The sequence below is a fragment of the Elephas maximus genome, chromosome 16 (genome assembly GCF_024166365.1).
Source record: "Elephas maximus indicus isolate mEleMax1 chromosome 16, mEleMax1 primary haplotype, whole genome shotgun sequence".
NCBI lineage: Eukaryota > Metazoa > Chordata > Mammalia > Proboscidea > Elephantidae > Elephas > Elephas maximus.
The window spans coordinates 72,463,798-72,484,152 of record NC_064834.1 but is presented as its reverse complement, the minus strand read 5'-3'; the positions used below and the strand labels follow the sequence as shown (position 1 = coordinate 72,484,152).

Here is a 20,355-nt window from a genome sequence, read left to right as displayed (position 1 = left end):
TTGGTTTGTCAAAAATACAGCGCTGAACAAGACAGCCGTGATCCCCATCCTCACGGGGCTTATATTCTTGGGCAAGATTCAGACATCAAAAAGAAAAAAAGGGGCGGGGGGTAGGGGAGTTCTTTACTTAGTAACAATTGTAGTAAGCGCCAAGAAGGAACCCACCAGATGGCTAGGAGAGCGTAAAATAGGAGACCCTGGTGCAAGTGGAGATCAGGGACAGCTTCCCTGTGTGGTGGTGGTGTTGTTGTTAGGTGCCGTTGAGTTGGTTCCGACTCATAGCGACCCTATGCACAACAGAACGAAACACTGTCTGGTCCTGCGCCATCCTTACAATCTTTGTTATACTTGAGCTCACTGTTGCAGCCACTGTGTGAACCCACCTCGTTGAGTGTCTTCCTCTTTTCCACTGACCCTGTACTCTGCCAAGTATAATGTCCTTCTCCAGGGACTGATCCCTCCTGACAACATGTCCAAAGTATGTAAGACGCAGTCTCGCCATCCTTGCTTCTAGGGAGCATTCTGGCCGCACTTCTTCCAAGACAGATTTGTTCGTTCTTTTGGCAATCCATGGTACATTCAATATTCTTCGCCAACACCACAATTCAAAGGCGTCAACTCTTCTTCTGACTTCCTTATTCATTGTCCAGCTTTCATGTGCATATGATGTGATTGAAAATATCATGGCTTGGGTCAGGCGCACCTTAGTCTTGAGGGTGACATCTTTGCTCTTCAACACCTTGAAGAGGTCCTTTGCAGCAGATTTGCCCAATGCAACGCGTCTTTTGATTTCTTGACTGCTGCTTCCATGGCCGTTGATTGTGGATCCAAGTAAAATGAAACCCTTGACAACTTCAATCTTTTCTCCATTTATCTTGATGTTGCTCACTGGTCCAGTTGTGAGGATTTTTGTTTTCTTTATGTTGAGGTGTAATCCATACTGAAGGCTGTGGTCTTTGATCTTCATTAGCAAGTGCTTCAAGTCCCCTTCACTTTCAGCAAGCAAGGTTGTGTCATCTGCATAACGCAAGTTGTTAATGAGTCTTCCTCCAATCCTGATGCCCCGTTCTTCTTCATATGGTCCAGCTTCTTGTATTATTTGTTCAGCATGCAGATTAAAGAAGTATGGTGAAAGAATACAATCCTGGCGCACACCTTTCCTGACTTTAAACCAATCAGTATCCCCTTGTTCTATCTGAACAACTGCCTCTTGATCTATGTACAGGTTCCTCATGAGCACAATTAAGTGTTCTGGAATTCCCATTCTCTGCAGTGTTATCCATGGTTTGTTATGATCCACACAATTAAATGCCTTTGCATAGTCAATAAAACACAGGTAAACATCCTTCTGGTATTCTCTGCTTTCAGCCAGGATCCATCTGATATCAGCAATGAAATCCCTGGTTCCACGTCCTCTTCTGAAACCGGCCTGAATTTCTGCCAGTTCCCTGTTGATATACTGCTGCGGCTGTTTTTGAATGATCTTCAGCAAAATTTTGCTTGCGTGTGATATTAATGATATTGTTCTATAATTCCCACATCCGGTTGGATCACCTTTCTTGGGAATAGGCATAAATATGGATCTCTTCCAGTCAGTTGACAAGAAGCTGTCTTCCATATTTCTTGGCATAGACAAGTGAGCACCTCCAGCCCTGCATCCATTTGTTGAAACATTTCAATTGATATTCCATCAATTCCCAGAGCCTTGTTTTTCACCAATGCCTTCAGAGCAGCTTGGACTTCTTCCTTCAGTACCATCAGTTCCTGATCATATCCCACATCTTGAAATGGCTGAATATCGACAAATTCTTTTTGGTATAATGACTCTGTGTATTCCTTCCATCTTCTTTTCATGCTTCCTGCATCATTTAATATTTTACCCATAGAATCCTTCACTATTGCAACTCGAGGCTTGAATTTTTTCTTCAGTTCTTTCAGCTTGAGAAATGCCGAGCGTGTTCTTCCCTTTTGGTTTTCCATCTCCAGCTCTTTGCACATGTCATTATAATACTTTACTTTGTCTTCTCAAGAGGCCCTTTGAAATCTTCTGTTCAGTTCTTTTACTTCATCAATTCTTCCTTTTGCTTTAGCTGCTCGACACTCAAGACCAAGTTTCAGAGTCTCCTCTGACATCCATCTTGGTCTTTTCTTTCTTTCCTGTCTTTTCAGTGACCCCTTGCTTTCTTCATGGATGATGTCAAAATGAGAAGAAACAGCTACAAACATCCATTAATAATTGGAACCTTGGAATGTACAAAGTATGAATCTAGGAAAATTGGAAATCATCAAAAATGAAATGGAATGCATAAACATCAATATCCTAGGGCATTAGTGAGCTGAAATGGACTGGTATTGGCCATTTTGAATCAGACAATCATATAGTCTACTATGCTGGGAATGACAACTTGAAGAGGAATGTTGCATTCATCCTCAAAAAGAACGTTTCAAGATCTATCCTGAAGTACAACGCTGTCAGTGATAGGATAATATCCATACGCCTACAAGGAAGACCAGTTAATACAACTATTATTCAAATTTACACACCAACCACTAGGGCCAAAGATGAAGAAATAGAAGATTTTTATCAGCTGCTGCAGTCTGAAATTGATCGAACATGCAATCAAGATGCATTGATAATTACTGGCAACTAGAATGCGAAAGTTGGAAACAAAGAAGAAGGATCAGTAGTTGGAAAATATGGCCTTGGTGATCAGTTCCCTGTGTAGCAGCAAGTAAACTGAGGCCTCTGGCCGGCCCTGCGATAGGGAATGCTTGCCCACACCTGTTCTGGCAGGTGCTGCTCTGAGCAATTATAGATGTCATATTTGGTCCTCAGAACAACCCTGTGAGGTTGGTACTATTTTTTCCTCCATTTTACAGATCTGAAAACCGAGGCTCAGAAAGGCTGAGCAACTCATCCAAGGTCATGCCACTGGTATGTGGTAGAACCAGGATACAAACCCAAGCCTTCCTCCACCACCACACTGGGCTATGTCCCAAAGGTGGGAGGGTAAGAGAAGGGAAGTGTTCCAGGCTCAGGAAACTGCATATGTGAAATCCCGGAGTCAAGAAGCCTTTGGACTTCTGGAGGAACTTTGGAAAGGTCTCTATAGCTACAGTGCAGAAAATGAACGGGGATTGGGGAGGGGAGGGGGGACAGTAGCCAGATCACAAGGCCAGGTCAAGGAGTTGGGACTCGATCCTAGGCTGAAGGGTCAGCCCGAAGCTTCTATCGAACTGTTCAGCCACAAAGCACTGCCTTTGGCATCCAGATGAATGAGGGCTGGGAGGCCCAGAGCCAACTTCCCGAAACTATATTCTGGATACAGTTGGACGAGTGCATGTATGTGTCTACACTGTACTATGTTTTCTCATGGGTCTTCTGGTGTGTCCTTCTCCCTCCATGGTTCCCATCCTCCATTCTGCTATTTTAGTTGTGTCCAACTCATGGCAACCCTGTATGCTGAGCAGAACTGCTCTATAGGGTTTTTTTTTTTAAATAATATTTTATTATTTTCTGTTGTTTAGAATATACACAGCAGAACATACACCAATTCAACCGTTCCTACATGTAGAATTCTGTGACATTGATTACATTCTTTGAGTTGTGCAACCATTTTCACCCTCCCCCCCTTTTCTGAGTTGTTCCTGCCCTATTAATATAAGCTCGCTGTTCCCTAAGGCTCCCATATAATTGTTGGAGCTGTTGTCAGCTCCATAGGGTTTTCACGGCTGTAACCTTTTGGAAGTAGATCACCAGACCTGTCTCCTGAGGTACCTCTGGGTGGGTCTAATTTTCCCAAAACGTGATACTGGATCTCAACAACCAATCAAATCCAAGGACTCAGGAGAAATCAGGGCCAGGGAAAGGAAAGAAGCAGTGACCTTGAAGTAACAAGGTAGGCAGGGACTCTGGGTGTCTTCGTTAGATCACAATTTGGAGAATCCCACACTACAGGCAATATTGACTTTTCAAAGCCTTAAAAACAGGGTGGAAAAACAGGGCCTGGGAGTTTCGGCAATACACAGTGAAAGCCATAGAAGACTTTGTTTCCTTTAACACAGCCACTCTGCTTCCAAGAATTTATTCTAAGGAGGTGGTTAAGGACGTGAGCAAAGATGCTGACCACAGCTGCGATCACAACAGCCAAAGGAGACGGTTAATTAAATTAAGGCAGAGTCATAGAATGGACTAATTTGCAGCTGTTGTTTAAAAATAAGGTAAAACTCCATGAATCTAGATGTAAATATATCCATTATTAACTGAAAATTAAAAAAAAAAAACTACTAACTGCACGATGCAGATTTTATGTGTATTTGTGTATCAACATATATGTGTATGTATATATGCACACGTGTATAGGTATGCACACGCACATACACACACGGAGAGAGAGCAAGTAAGAGAGTGAGAGAGCAAGCAAGCAATGGGGAAGGTTATATCCAACCAGTTGCTGTCCAGTCAACTCCCACTCGTGGCAACTCCAAGTGTGTCAGAGTAGAAGTATGCAACATAGGGTTTTCAATGGCGGCTCTTTCAGAAGTAGACGGCCAGGCCTTTCCTCCTAGCCTGTCTTAGTCTGGAAGCTCTGCTGAAACCTGTCTACCATGGGTGATCCTGCTGGTATTTGAAATAGAGGCGCCATAGCTTCTAGCATCACAGCAACACACAAGCCACACCACAGTACAACAAACTGACAGACGGGTGGTGGCTGACCAACTGGAAGAGGCTATAAATGGCTTCTAAGTTCTACCAGTAGTAGTAATGGGGCTGGAGTGACTAAAATATTTTTCAGAGGGAAAAAAAATTCATCAGCGATTTGAACCATCAGCTGCTGCCACCAGCTGCCAGGGCCAGCCCACTACAAGTTTAGTCAGGCCAGCAAAGGGTTGATTTGCCACTGAAATGTCAGGGACGAAACGTGTATCAGCAAGTGCTTCTTCAAAGGGCCATGAGTCACCCGCCTTCGGATGCTGAGGCAGAGAAGGTTCTGCGCTGAAGAGGCTGATTTCCCACTGCCGTCTAAAGCCAGCACATTCAACTCTACAGATATGACCTGTGTCCAGGAAAAGCCCCACACCAGGCACCAGGATGAATGAAAGGTGGTTTGTACATCCCAGGGTTCACAGTGTAATCAAGTGAGTCAAGTGGAAGCGCTAAAAAAAGGGCAAACTGGGAAGAGCAGTAATAGAAGAAACTGCCACGGATAAACATCCTTGCAGGCTGGGCAGCCCGGGGAGGCCAGTGAGGGAGGTGGCTGGAGCATGCAAGCACTTCAATAGACAGATGCGTAGATGGCTTCCACACTAAAGCATGCTTCTGCCTCCTTCTCTCCCTGAGGGTTCCTTGGAAAGCCATTAGGCTTCCCTTCCATCCCCTTCCCTTGCCTTCTCTCTCCTCGCCATTTTTCTCTACCCTTGGAGGGGGCAGGAAGCAGGCAGAGATAGGAATGGCACCAAGGAGGAGACCAGTGTCGTAAGGAAATCAGCTACCTACAGGTAGACTGAGCAAATGAGCATATCAAGGATCATGGGAGCCAGGTTGTTGCCGGTCAGAGAAGCCATTTACATATATGAAAGGTGGTTAGGATTAAGAGACCCTGAAAGCTTGACTACAATCAGAGGCATCAGATAAATCAGAAATCGATCTTGGTCTATAAAGGACTATGTTATGGATTGAATTGTCTCCCCCCAAAAATGTGTTGTAAAATCCTAACCCCTACACCTGTGTTTATAATCCTATTTGGGAATGGGTTTTATTTGTTATGTTAAGAGTCCACATTAGTGCAGGGTGTGTTTTAAGCCAATCACCTTTGAGATATAAAAAGAGCAAATTAGGACAGAGAACCAAGCAGAGGTGAGGGAGATGGACGCCATGCCATGTGAAGATCACCAAGGAGCTGAGGCACGGAAGCTGAAAAGAGACAAGGGCCTTCCCTCAGAGCTGACGGAGAGAGAGAAAGCCTATCTGAGGGCCAGCTCCCTGAATTCAGACCTCTAGCCTCTTAACCTCTGGGAAAATAAACTTCTATTTATTAAAGCCACCCACTTGTTGTATTTGTTATAGCAGCACTAGATAACTGAGTGTGTGTGTGTGTACATGTACACACACACACCTATTTCCCTGCTCTGACCGCTGAGAAGTGTCAAGTCAAAAAGACATAGGAACCACTTCCAAGAGGCTGCCACGGGCCAAATGTAGAATATTTGGGTATCAAAATAAATAGGGATCATAATGGATTATGACCCACTGAATAAAATAAATAATCCATGAATCTGAATCAAACCAAAACCAAACTCGCTGCCATTGGTTTGATTCCAACTCATAGCGACCCTATAGGACAGAGTAGAACTGCCCCATAGAGTTTCCAAGGAGCGCCTGGAGGATTTGAACTGCCGACCTCTTTGTTAGCAGCTGTAGCACTTAACCACTACTCCGCCAGGGTTTCCAACATGAATCTGAATAGGTATAAATAAAGGCATGAATACATGAATGAGTGGGGGAGAGGAAAGCTCCTCCCTGCAATTCAATCCCAATTAATAACTGTAGGAGGAATGATGAAAACAGAAAGCTCCATTTAAGAACCATCAGAGCTGCGGGTTATTCAGGCAGGAGCCATCAGCTGTCACTAGCCAGTGGGTAGAGGTTTAAGGATAGAAAGGGTATCGCTGCTGTCTCAGAGACTCTTCCCACAAAACACCGATTGATTTACAAAGGGGGAAGTGATGACTCAATGGCAGAGAAACTTGGCACCCCAACTTGGCCAGCGTGGACCACCCCCCTGGACCATCCCCAGGGGAGGGACGGTCTGCAGTGTGTGCCCCATGATGTGATCCACAGAGAAGAGCATAGCACCGCTTTTGGGGGTACCCCACCAAACCAGACAGCCCAAGTCTGGCCATGAGAAGCTGGACAGACACAGGCTGAGGGGACTTTCTATAGAAAGAAAGATCTGCACTTGGTAGAAACGAAAGGCGGCAGAGTTGGAGGAATTCTATAGAATGAAAGACCTGCACTCGGTAAAAACCAAAGGCGGGATAGTCGGAGGAACTGTTCCAGATTGAAGGAGGATGGGCAGATGTGACAACGGTCTTGGGCTAGACTCTGGATTGCAGGGAAGAGATGGGGTTGAGACAGCTGGTGAACTAGAATGGGTTCTGAGCTGGGTGGTGCGTGGCATGCCATGTTGGCTTCCTGAATGACGACTGCAGTGGGGACGGTGGTGTTGGTGCTGTGATGGACAGTGTCCTTGTCTGGGGAAAACACACACTGGAGGGTTTTTGTTTTCTTTTTTTTGGTGGGGGGCGGTGGTGGGAAGAACAATATCTGCAACTTGCTCTTACATGATCCAGAAAAAGAACAGCAGTGATATATACACATGTATGTGTATATATGTGTGAGTGTGTGTTCACGTACTTTGGACATGTTATCAGGAGGGATCAATCCCTGGAGAAGGACATCATGCCTGGTAAAGTAGAGGATCAGCGGAAAAAGAGGAAGACCCTCAATGAGATGGATTGACACAGTGGCTCCAACAGTGGGCTTAAGCATAACAACAACTGTGAGGATGGTGCAGGACCAGGCAATGTTTCATTCTGTTGTACACAGGGTCACTATGAGTCGGAGCTGACTCGATGGCACCTAACAACAACAACAGATAAATATGTGTGTATATATACATATATACATATATACATATATACATATATACATATATACATATATACATATATACATATATACATATATACATATATACATATATACATATATACATATATACATATATACATATATACATAGTCTGGCTGCTGACCAAAAGTTTGGCAGTTTGAATCCACCAGTCACTCCTTGGAAACCCTATAGGGCAGTTCTGCTCTGTCCTATAGGGTCACTATGAGTTGTAGTCGACTCAACGGCAACGAGTTGGGTTTGGTTTTTTTAAATACATACATACATATAGATAGGTACATAAAGATCTCAAAGAATATTGAATGTATCATGGACTGTCAGAAGAACAAACAAATCTGTCCTGAAAAAAGTACAGCCAGAATGCTCCTTAGAAGCAAGGATGGCAAGACCTCGACTCACATACTTTGGACATGTTATCAGGTGGGGCAGTCCCTGGAGAAGGACATCATGCTTGGTAGAGTATCAGTGAAAAAAAAGAAGACCCTTAATAAGATTGATTGACAGAGTGGCTGCAACAATGTGCTCGAACAAAGCAACAATGGCAAGGATGGTGCAGAACCAGGCAGTGTTTTGTTCTGTTGTACGTAGGCCTACTATGAGTTGGGACTGACTGGAAGGTGCCTAACAACAACAACAACAACATATATACAGTCATGTGTCACTTAACGTTCACAATATGTTCTGTGAAATAGGACATCATGTGATTTGGACATTGTGCGAGCACCATATTACATACAGATAGTGTCCAGGTTATGAATTTCTGACTTACATACAACCTGCAGTTGAAAACCAACCCCCGTAAAGCCTATTATAGGTATAACCTTATGGGACCATGGATGTATACCTGGTCAGACACTGTCTGCACAGATGTTATGTGGCACATGGCTGTATGTGTATGTGTGTGTACATATATATATTTTTTACATATATACATAGTATCTATATACAGTAAAACCTACGAAAGGTGGAAACCTCTCAGAGAAGGAAAAATGCAAACACTTTCCACTAAAACTAGTGATAGAAAAGTGGTAAAACTGCACCCTGTCAAAGGCAGAAAACTTGGGCGACCCGGAAAAACAAGGCAGTCCCGTCAAGTTCTGGCTCTCACAGGGTTCACCGTATAGAGAGAAAGGATGACAGGGCACCTGTGATAAAACGTCCACAGCTGGGGAATCTGGGTGAGGGTCATATGCGAGTTCTTCCACTGTTCTTGCAACTTTTGAGTAAGCTGGAAAATCGTTCAGAAACAGAACAAAACAAAACTTCTCGGGCAAAGGCACGCAGGCAGCCCCTCCCCAGCTTCCCTGGAGCTACAGCGTGGGCTGCGGAAGAGGGAGGGTGACCTGGGACTGGAGCAGCCTCGGGGGCAGCTGGGGACCTATATCTGGCCAGCTGGGGGAGGCCGGGTTGGAGAAGGCTGCAAATGCCAGGGCAAACCTGTTGTTCCGGGGCAATAGGAAGATTCAGAGCCGCAGGAGCAGGGAGCAGCAGAGTGTGCGGGAGGTAACGCAGTCTGATGGAGAGTAAGTGGAGAGGAAAGAAATGCAGGCAGGTGGCTGAGTAGGAGCTCTGGAGCAGCTTAGATGCAGGTAACGGGGGCCAGAATTCAGGCAATGGCTGAGGGGGTGGGGTTGGCCTCCCAAGAGGTTTCACAGATGCCCACCCAGCAGAGGGTTGGGAGGGAGGGGCAGAGGAACAAGCAAAGATGAGTTTGATTTTGAACATCTACCCAGTTGGAAAGCTGTCATTACCTGCATGCCTCATACACAGTAATACCTCAGGCTACCTGTACTATTCTTTATTTAATATTATTGTTAGTTGCTGTTAAGTCGACTCTAACTCATGGCTGCTCCACATACAACAAAACACAACATTGCCCAGTCCTGTAGGACCGTCACAATCATTGGTATGCTCAGGCCCGTTCCTGTGGCCACTGTATATCCCGAGTGCCTTCCAACCCAGGGGGCTCATCGTCGAGCACCATATGAGACAATATTCTAATGTGGTCTGTAGGGTTTTCGTTGGCTAGGGTCTCTATGAGTCAAAATCGAGGCAACGGCAACAGCACATATTACAGTACTAACTTCCGGAAGTAGGCCCCTAGGCCTTCCTTCCAACTTTTAGTCTGGAAGCTCCGCTGAAACTTATCCACCATGAGTCACCCTGCTGGTATTTGAAATACTGGTGGCATAGCTTCCAGCATCACAGCAACCCAAAAGTCACCATGGTAAAAAAAAAAGACTTCACTTAATCCGTATCTTTAAGTGAAGTCAGTTGTTCAGTTTAAATAACCTTTAACATCATCCTAGGTAACACCAGCTAGAAAACCATGGTTTGGATGTGCTATTTTTGCTTAGTTTTGATGTGAACCCTTAGACTGACCCACAACACCAGGCTCGGGGGGCGGTGGCACGTTGGGAGACGGGAACAGCACCCACCCATACAGCTGAGATGGGCTCTGCTGCTCACATCTGCTCCGCTTTTTTGAAAAGGGAAGCAAAGGCTGTCCTAAACCAGGAAAATGGAATCTTCTGGCATCTCCTATCTTTATAAGCTGTGAGCGGGGGGCAGGACCCAGTTGGCAGAGGTTATATTCCAGGAGGGCAAGACAGGGAGATGGCAGCCACTGTTCTTTTCAAAAGACAAGGAATCCCAGTGCTGGGTGAAACCCTGAGGTCCGGTGAGCCTTAACGTAGTCACTACCAAATGGGCCAGCACCTCAGGGGTCAAGAGTCCAGCCGACGGTGCCTAATTCTCCCTCAAGGCAGTGCACGGAACCCACCAGATCACTGGGCACAAAAATCAAGCTGAGGAGTCTGCGAGAGTGGATGCGCAGGGCGAACACGGTGTTGTACAAAGAGCTCAGGCTCTGTAGACAGAAGGCGGCTCTGCCATTTACTAGCCATTTTTAGTCCTAGGCAAGTTCATTACACTCTCTGAGCCTCAGAATCCATAAAATGGGGATAAATTACATAACTTGACTGTTAAAAGAAATAAGAGCAAAAAAAAACATACTACATATATACACACAAACGCACATATAAAGCCCTGGTAGCGCAGTTGCTAACCAAAAGATGGACAGTTCAAATTCACCAGCCACCCCTTGGAAACCCTACCGGGTACTTCTACTCTGTCCTACAGGGTCGCTATGAGTGGGAATCAACTCAACAGCAATGGGTATATATATATATAGACACACACCTGGCAGTGTAGTGGGTAAGTGCTATGGCTGCTAACCAAAAGTCAGCAGTTTGAATCCACCAGGCACTCTTTGGAAACTCTATGGGGCAGTTCTACTCTGTCCTATAGGGTCTCTATGAGTCGGAACAGACTTGACGGCAACCATTTTGTTTTATATGCATATGGCATAGTGTCCGCCTACAATGGATCCTCGATAAACAGCAGGTGTTCGTAAAAAATTCTGAATACTTGAATGACACGTAGCAATAATAGAAAGACAGTAATATCTGCTGCACCAGAGCTGCCACTTAATTCAAGCCAGAGCCAGCTTCCTCTAACTTTTCAAGCTGAGAGCTGGCAACTCAGCTCACAAGCAACTGAAGCCTGAACAAACTCTCCAAGGGTTTTTACACAGACAAGTCAAAAGTTTAGTTGTTTGTTTTTTAACCTCACTGAGTCCTCAGTTTCTCATCACGGTCATAGATCCTCCTTGATTCCAATACCACGTGCTCATCAAAACCACCTCCACCCTCTCTTCTGTCCACACCAAACAATTAAAGAGAGGAAACGATGTGGACACTCACTGACCCAACCAGAAATCCTGAAAATATAATCTGCCAAGTACCGAACTAGGCGCTGAGGATGCACGGAGAAAGGAGGCAGAGTCTTGTCAACCCTGGAGGAGAGAGTCCTGCACACAGCTGACCACAACATGGCCTTGGAGCTGTAAGCTGGGAGCTGAAGAATGAGGATTCCTCGGTAACTCGCTGGGGTGAACAAGCTTCAGTGTATGAAAGATAATCTCTGACTCTGTCCTGTTCAGTGTGAAGCACGGAGCTGGACAGCAGGAAGCCAGAGGAAGCCCAAGGGATGCAGGGAGGGGTGTCCTGGCAAAAGAGGAGGAAGGGAAGGGATGCTACTGATGCCACGTGACCCAGCTCTTCACACCCCAGCTTCTCAATCTGATGCGTGTCCCCAGTGTGGGGACGGTCATGACATGAATCCAATCCCCACACCCCCAAGGAGCTTAAACATGAGAATGCAGTCCAGGGACCTGTCACTCTAAATGACACTGACATTGAGAGACTTCCTGGACCTCAGAGGACGTGGCACGGACACAGCCTTACAGTGACAGGAACTGGGGGTACTACAAGTAGCTGAATATATGCTGGAGCCAATGGAGCAACTTCTTTCTCTTCCATCCAGTCTTTCCCCAGGTGTGCTACCTGTGAGCAGAACTGACCAGAGTTTCATACTCTCTTTTCTTTTCTACAATAAGTATAAGCGAAAAACTTAAAGAGAAGGTGAATGGAAAGGGAACCTAGGTAATCAACTCCGAGGAAGTAGAGTGGATAACCCAGAACAAAACCCAGTGCCGTAAGCATTCCCTAAATAAAAGAGAAGAAGCCTGGCGGTGCAGTGGTTAAAGTGTGGCTGCTAACCAAAAGGTCAGTAGTTCAAACCCACCAGCCACTCCTTGGGAGAAAGGCGTGGCTGTCTGCTTCTGTAAAAACTACAGCCTTGGAAACCCTATGGGGCAGTTCTACTCTGTCCTACAGGGTCGCTATGAGTTGGAATCAACTCGACAGCAATGAGTAAATAAGAGGAGTTAAGCACTCGACTACAAACTGAAAGGTTGTCAGCTGGAACGCACCAAAACGCAGCTCAGAAGATAAGCCTGGTGATTTGCTTCCGAAAGGTCACAGCCTTGAAAACCCTGAACACAAGGGGTTGCCATGAGTCGGAATCAACCGGGTGGCAACTAACAACGACAACAACAAATAAATGAGAACTCCATGGACTAGTACACCTCCTTGTTTAAGCTTAAAAATAATAATAAAAATAAGCTGCAGAAAGTGTTAGGAAATCTACCTCTCCTAGATAAGTCCCTTTAAGTATAGGGAGGTGAGAACTATTAACACTGCCTGGTGCCACACTTTACAGTTTTCATGCACGTTTTCTCACTTGCCTCCACCAAGCTTGGGAGCTAGTTAGTGGGAAGGAAATCATGACTCAGAGATGGCTACTGACTTGCTAAAGGTCACACAGCTGGCAAGGGTGGGAAAGGGACTCTAATACAGGATTTAGTCTCTAAATTTGGAGCTTTCTCTAGGCTGCCCCTCCCCCAGCCTGTGGAAATAAGTCTTGGGGACTTGGCTTCCTCTTAGTTAGGGGCACTGAGTATGTCTGCTAAATGACTGCAGTGGAAAGGAGGGGAAGACAAGCGGTGAAAGCGACCTCCATGACAGACAACTGCTCTACAAGCGCTTGAGAATCTGCTTGCCCTTGTGCCCTATTTTCAGACGCACTTCCCTGAAAACATTTGTTTTTCCGGGTCTTCCTTTCCTACGCCTCTCCTTTATCCCAGATGATTTCATAATCCTCAGGATGTTTTGTCATCACAATGAATTGCTGTGGAAATGATTACCGATGTTATAAACAAAGGATTGTGACCTTCATGGGGAGAGGCGAAACCCAGCCACCGGACTCCGGACTCCTTTTTCTTAGGTTCACGCCCTCCTGCCAGGACTAGTCCCTGACTCTAACACCAGCTTCTGAAGCCTTCTCCTGATTATCTGGACAGCAGGTGCAAGGGCCTGATAAACCTAAATCACAGTGAATCCAAGAATCTTTTGCTTTTGGCTGTGGAATGGAGTCCCAGGAGAAGACACACACATACACATACACACACGTGCACGCACGCACACATGCACATGCCCGTATACACTCTCCACCCAGCCCTCATTCTCTCCCAGCCTCCTCCACGATGAGCACCTGCCTGGGGCCTGGCAACCCAAAGACCCTCTTCTCTTACCCTTCTAATTAGTACAGGTCTCTCTCAATTCCTCAAAGCCTGCAGTGTCCGCTACAGGGTTTGGTATTTGGGGGAGGCCATTCCTGGTTGGGCAGGACTGCCCCTTTATAGCACCCCCAGCCCCCACCCACGAGATGCCAGCAGTGCCCTCCCCAATCATTGGGACCATCAAAAACACCTTCCTACATTTCCAAACATCCCCTAAGGGGTGTTAGCTCTGGCACAAAGCCTGCCCAGTATGTGTACGCTCAGGTATATCACATACACGCAGACCTCCTTGAAGGCAGCGTCCGTCCTATTCAGCCATCGCGTACCCCCCAGGCCCCGTGTCACTCCTGTGGGGCGGAATTTTGAACCAGACAAGGTCCTCCCACGTGCAGTGTCTGACTCCATAGCAGCAAACATAAATAACCACAAAGCAGAATGAAACCGAAGAGGCAGCAGGACTTAGCTGAAGGAACACCAGGCCAAGGGTCTGGGGTCCTGGGCTTGAGGCCTGCCTAGTTGCGTGACCCTGGGCAAGACCCCGGACTTCTTTGAGTCTCACTTTTCACATCAGTAAGGTGAAGCCTCCATCTTTAACTTTCCTTCCAGCTAAGATACTCTAAGGGCTCGAGCACAGAGATAGGCAAAGGGATGGGGGGGAGAGGGGAGACAGAGGGACAAAGGGCTACTTTCCTCTGGTTTCACAGAGAGGGTGGCATTTGACCTGTGGATTCTCATATGCATGTGACAAATTATAACACAAAGTGCACCTACTCCATTGGGCCTAGCCAAGCCTAAGGCCTGGGCAGTAACTGTTGACAAGAGAACAATGTCCACAGCCAGGAGAGGCCCCAGGTAGCTGGGAGGTGGCTGTGGCAGCAGCACAAGGAGAGCGGCTGCTGGCCTATTTCCTCTCTGCCTTTCCTTTGAGGAGACTGCCCAAGCCCTGTGAGGAAGAGCCCCGTGGGAATCCATGCCCTCCACTCACCGCGCGGCACAACTGGCCCCGTTCTCCGGAGGCCTCCCTCCTCGCCAGAGGGCCAGTCTGTGAGGTAACTCACTCTGCAGTTCCCAACAAAACCCTTCCTCCATGTTCCAGGCCTGTCAGAAGGGCCCCCCGACACACCAGTGAAGACTCAACTTTGGAGCCTACAACTGAATCTGAATGAAACATAGCCTCAGGATAGGTCTGCAAACAAGTCATTTTGAGATATAAAAGAAACAGCTTTGTAAATGTGGCCTCTGTAGGGAATCACAGAGAAAGCAGAATGGAGAGAATTCTCAGCCTGGTAACAGAGCTGTACCTAACTCTGGCATAAAACAGATTGCTAAACTGTGCTACCAAAAAGAAAAAAAAAAAAAAAACACAACCAAAGCCTGCTGCTGTCCAGTCGATTCCAACTCATAGTGACCCTACAGTACAGAGTAGAACTGTCCCACAGCGTTTCCAAAGAGCGGCTGGTGGATTCAAACTACTGACGTTTTGGTTAGCAGCCGTAGCTCTCAACCACTACACCCCCAGGGCTCTAAAACTGCACTAGGATTCTTGATTTTCCATGTGCTGTGATGGTAGGATGGAAACCCTGGTGCCACAGTGGTTAAGTGCTATGGCTGCTAACTAAGAGGTCAGCAGTTCGAATCCACTAGGCACTCCTTGGAAACTATCCGGCAGTTCTACTCTGTCCTATAGGGTCGCTATGAGCTGGGATTGACTCGACGGCAGTGGGTTTGGGTTTTTTTGGGTATGATGGTAGGGGCTGGCACAGTCACAGGTGTGCAAGTGTGCACATGGATGAAAGACCTGCTGACACACACACCCCAGCACTAACCAAGAAGCCCCTTCTCGTCCATCCCCAGCTGCCCTTTACCAGGCTCCGTTTCTATGTCCACTCTCCCAGCCTGCCTATCCCCGGGAGACACATTTTTCTCACAGTGTCTATTTTAGTTATATTTCCGCCCGCTACCACATTTTTCTGTCTTAGCATTTAAGACAGGAGCCCGGGGGTGGCCATGGACTGCAGGCAGTCCCCGGGTTATGAACATCCGACTTACCTACAACCCATAGTTATAAACCAACTCCCGTAAAGCCTGTTACATTAGAAATTTGAGGTGCTTATAATAACAAACAGGTGCTACTTTGCAACACACATCAAAACATTATTATTTTTTATTATTATTGTATTATTATGTCAAAGTATTGTAGTATATCTGGAAGTGTTTCTTTAATGTTTTTTATGTGAGGAAAGGTACACTATATACTAAAAAGAAATTTGACGTTAGATATGAGCTGTACCTAACTGTTCTGACTTTCACACAAATTTGACTTAAAGACAGACTTAAGAACAGAACTCATTCGTAAACCGGGGAATGCCTGCGCTAACTGAAATGCTGGGAGTTCAAACCCACCCAGAGGCACTGTAGAAGGCAGGCCTATCCATCTGCTTCAGAAAGGTCACAGCCTTGGAAACCCTACGAAGCAGTTCTACTCCTCACACATGGGGTTGCCATGTATCAAAATCGGCTTAATAGCAACGAACAATAACTACAACAAAACTCACATTTTCCTGCCTTATCATTTAAGACAGAGCCAGAAGCTAATAATAATAACCCAGTGCTTTTTAATGATCCATTCCAACTCATGGCAATCCGTTTGCGTCACTGTGCTCCATAAGGTTTTCAATGGCTGATTTTTCAGAAGTCACCAGGCCTTTCTTCTGGGGCACCTCAGGGTGGACTCCTACCTCCAACCTTTCCATTAGCAGCTTAGCACATTAACGGTTTGCATCACTCAGAGATTCCAATAATAATAATAATAACACCATCTTAAGAGAAGACAAGCACTGAGAACTGGAACATACAACAAACGTCGTAAAATCGCCAAGCAACAGGTTGGTGCAGAAAGTGCTCTGGGCCTGTGCAGTGAATCAGGACACTTTTGAAGTTCTATTCCCCAGACGTCAGGTCGGAGGAACCCGGGCCAGGGGAGCCAACGGCGCCAAGAACGCGAGGGGAAGCTTGCGGGTCACGTGCCCCGCTGAGCCCTGAATTGCGCTCGGCCCGGTGACGTAACTATTGGAGAATTTAAAAGTCCCAAAACTCGGAGGGAATCCAGTGCAGAGTTTTATGGCTAATCCACGCGCCGCTGTGCCCGCCGGGTGCTCTGGGCGTCCTGGTGGGGCCACGCGAGCTCGGGAGGAGCCTGGCGGGGGGCGCGGACCCGGCCACCGGCGCGGACAGCCCCAGGCAGGCGCTCCAGCCCCGCTGAACCTCGCAGACACACTACACTCCTGTTCCCAGAGGGGACACAAATAAGTGTTCAGCCACTTTTCCTCCTCTCGCCAGTCCCCGTTGCGGAGACGAAATGCGATGCGGCCACCACTTCTAACACGCCTTTGTCTGGTGACCAGGGTCCCAGGGCCCGTCTCCTCTGACCCCGGGCCCCCCGCCCGCCAGGCACACTTACCAGCCCTGGCGACCCGGGATAGCCCGGAGCGGAGCCGTCTGCCTGCGGGACGCAGCTGCCCGGCAGCCAGCCCCCAGCGGCGCTGTCCGAGTCGGGACCCGGCGGCCCCCGGAACAGGGTCGGTACGGCCAGAGGACGCACACTTCTCCGGGGCAACGGCGCGGCTCCCGAAGCGCTCCGGGCAAGTCGCAGCACAAAGGGCCACCGAGTGGGAGCCGGCCCGGCGAGGCTCCTCCCCCGCCGGCGGCCCGAGCTGCCCGGCCTCCGCCAACTGCTCCGCCCGGGCCAGGAATGCACCGAGGGCTGGCCCCCGGGGTGCCCGCGCCGTAGCCACCCACGCGCCCCGCGGCCGGGAGAGCGAGCAGGGAACCGGTCAGATGGACAGACGGGCGGACAGATGGCCCGGCCGCTGCTTCAGCACGCACTGCAGACTCTTCCAGGAGGGTTTGAGTCATGACGACTTGTTACTGCTCTTAGTTTTTCCACGGCGCTTTCCACTACGCCTGGCAACGCGGGGACACCACCGGCGTGGAATGGACTGCGAAGGCAGAGGACGGGCGGGTTGCCCAGCTCTGCGATCCACGCACACTTCTCCCTCCCGCGGTGGAGGTGAGCGTGAAATGGAGCCTCGCTGATTCCTGGAGCCAAATTCTCGCCCTTCCTTCATCACCTGCTTACTCCAAACCCTTCGCTGCCATAGGGTGTTTGTATAGCCTTGTGAGTTTGTTTCTTACAGAGCCCAAAATTAACTTTTTCACTAGCTCACACCCCCGAAAGTGAGCTTACCTACCCCACCACTGCAACTTACCACCTTATATCTGCAAGTATCTGGAGCCAGACCCCAGTCAAGAAGATCCTGTGGCTCAATGTGGACACAGACTCCTATTTTAAGTTTACTGTCAGGAAAGCATTGCTATATTTTATATCCTCAGGCCAAAGGGCAAGACTCACAAATGATTCAACCCTTCGTTTCCTCCTCTTAAAGGTACAGATGCCCAAGGCTGGATGGCCTCAAGCGAAGACTGTACCTGAGGATTCTGGTGGAATAAAGAAACAGACCTTAACTGCTTGCCACTAACATATTGTTTTCTAAAAACACCATGCTCCTAAGAGGCACTTTTCTGGTAGAAATTTAAGTAGATTCCTTTCCCACTGGCTCCCTGGTATAGTAGTTAAACACACACACACACACACACACACACACACACACACACACACACACACACACACACACACACACACACACACACACACCTGTTGCTATGGAGTTGATTCCAACCCTATAAAACACAGTAGAACTGCCCCATAGGGTTTCCAAGGAGCAGCTGGTGGATTCAAACCGCCGACATCTTGGTTAGGAGCTAAACTCTTAACCACTGCTCCACCAGGGCTTTGGTATAGTAGTAGTGTCCCATTTTACAAATGTGAAAACTGAGACCCAAATAGGCTAATTCATTTAACTATATGCCCTCAGCTATTGGTGAAGTGAGAATCAGAATGCCCAGTGCCCTTGTCACAAGCCAATCCTCCAGATGGTAAAAAACACCCCCCACCCACCTTGTGAGCTCAACCACTCCACTTGGGCAAAGAGCTAGAGTGAATGTGGAGTGCCAATCCCTTCACATGAAATAGCCTCTGCCCAGTCACTGGGTAGCCAGGTGACATGGTGGCGCTTAGTAAAAGGTCAACAGCTCCAATCCACCAAGCCGCTCTATGGGAGAAGGATGTGGCAGTCTGCTTCCACAAAGATTTACAGCCTTGGAAACCCTATGAGGCAATTCTGCTCTGTCCTGTAGGGTCACTATGAGTCAGAATCGACTTGATAACAATGGGTTTATTTTTGTTCAGTCATAACACAGGAAGGTACCACCACACTCTGAAACCTAATGGTGGGGCAGTGTGGCTGATAGAATGATGCCCACCTCCCCAGAGATGACCATAATCCCCAGAGTCTGTGCATATGTTAGGTTACATGGCAAAAGGGCATGAAGGCTGCAGATGGAATTAAGGCGCTAATCAGCTGACCTTGAGATGGGGAGGAGATTATCCTAGGTTATCTGTATAGGCCCAGTGCCATCACAGGGTCCTTAAGTAGAAGAGGGAGGCAGAAGAAGAAAGTCAGAAAGGTTTGAGAACAGAATCAGGTTCGGAGAGATGCTACATTACTGGCTTTGAAGATGAAGGATGGGGCCACCAGCCAAGGAACACAGGCAGCTTCTAGAAGCTGGAAAAAGCAAGAGAACAAATTCTCCCCTAGAACCTCCAGGTGAGACAGGAAAGAAATTGGGCTGGCTAAATTAAATAAGGGCTACATTTCAAGGCCCTGTGTGCTTGACCAGCTATAATTAAATAGCCTCAGACTCAGTATTTTTGGAATCTACACCTAAGTGCAGACCACCATATAACTTTTGCTGCTGGCACCCGAAAACTACTTGTGATTAACAAACTAGGTGCTTAGACAAGATAAGGGGCTCCATTTCAAGGCCCTGTGTGCTTGACCAGCTATAAATTACTGATAATCCTCCCATGTTGTTTTTCAAGGCCTCACCAGGTGCAGAGCATACACAGTAAAGATCAACGTGACCTATGAATGACCTTCCACCTGAGACAAACATGAACAGGGACCCCTCATCAGGACTTGAACCAAGATCCCGAGGCATCATGCATGCACAACATCCCAGAATATGTCCTGTTTGACATCCCGGCAGCCTTTGTGACAGACCCCATCTTGGTTCCAGCAACCTCTGCAAGGAAATCCATCTTGAATTCTAACTGCACAGGCATTCGATTTTCATAATCCCTCTGCTTCTCCTGGAAATCTCCACCCATCTAACGAATAAAGATAATGCCTTTTTCCCACCTAAAAACTTTTATAAGCCCTAGGAAATCCTTTGTTCAGTGAGAGACTGGAGGCTAGTGTAGGTGGACACCCCTCACCCTCTCTCCCTCGTGAGCCTTTTAATTTCTTTCTGTCTCTAATAAACCTCTGTTCCTGTGGCACCTCTGAGCCTCTCCTGGTCATTCTTGGTCAGAAAAAGGTAAGAACCTAGGCAGGACTTAGTCCCAAGTCGGGAAGCCTTGCCCTGCAGCAAAGGAAAAGAGCCCGTGGAAAACTTGGTTTAGCCCCATAAGACTCATTTCTGATTGCTGACCTCCGGAACTATCAGATAATAACTGTGTGCTGTGTTAAGCCCTGGGGATGGCACAGGGCCAGGCAGC

General features: G+C 47.4%; 1 protein-coding gene across 10 annotated transcripts in view; it reads right to left on the bottom strand.

Annotated features, from left to right (window-relative positions):
- TACC2 (transforming acidic coiled-coil containing protein 2) overlaps positions 1–20,355 on the bottom strand; it is a 264,177-nt gene that overhangs the window by 122,181 nt on the left and 121,641 nt on the right. For 2 of the 10 annotated variants that reach the window (XM_049855753.1, XM_049855754.1), the window contains exon 1: positions 17,137–17,911. The exons of the other annotated variants lie outside the window; for them this stretch is intronic. In XM_049855753.1, coding sequence (XP_049711710.1) covers positions 17,137–17,591 — 455 coding nt within the window. In that variant the 5' untranslated portion in view covers positions 17,592–17,911. Of the gene's footprint in view, positions 1–17,136; positions 17,912–20,355 lie in introns of those variants that run through there. 10 annotated transcript variants of the gene reach the window in all.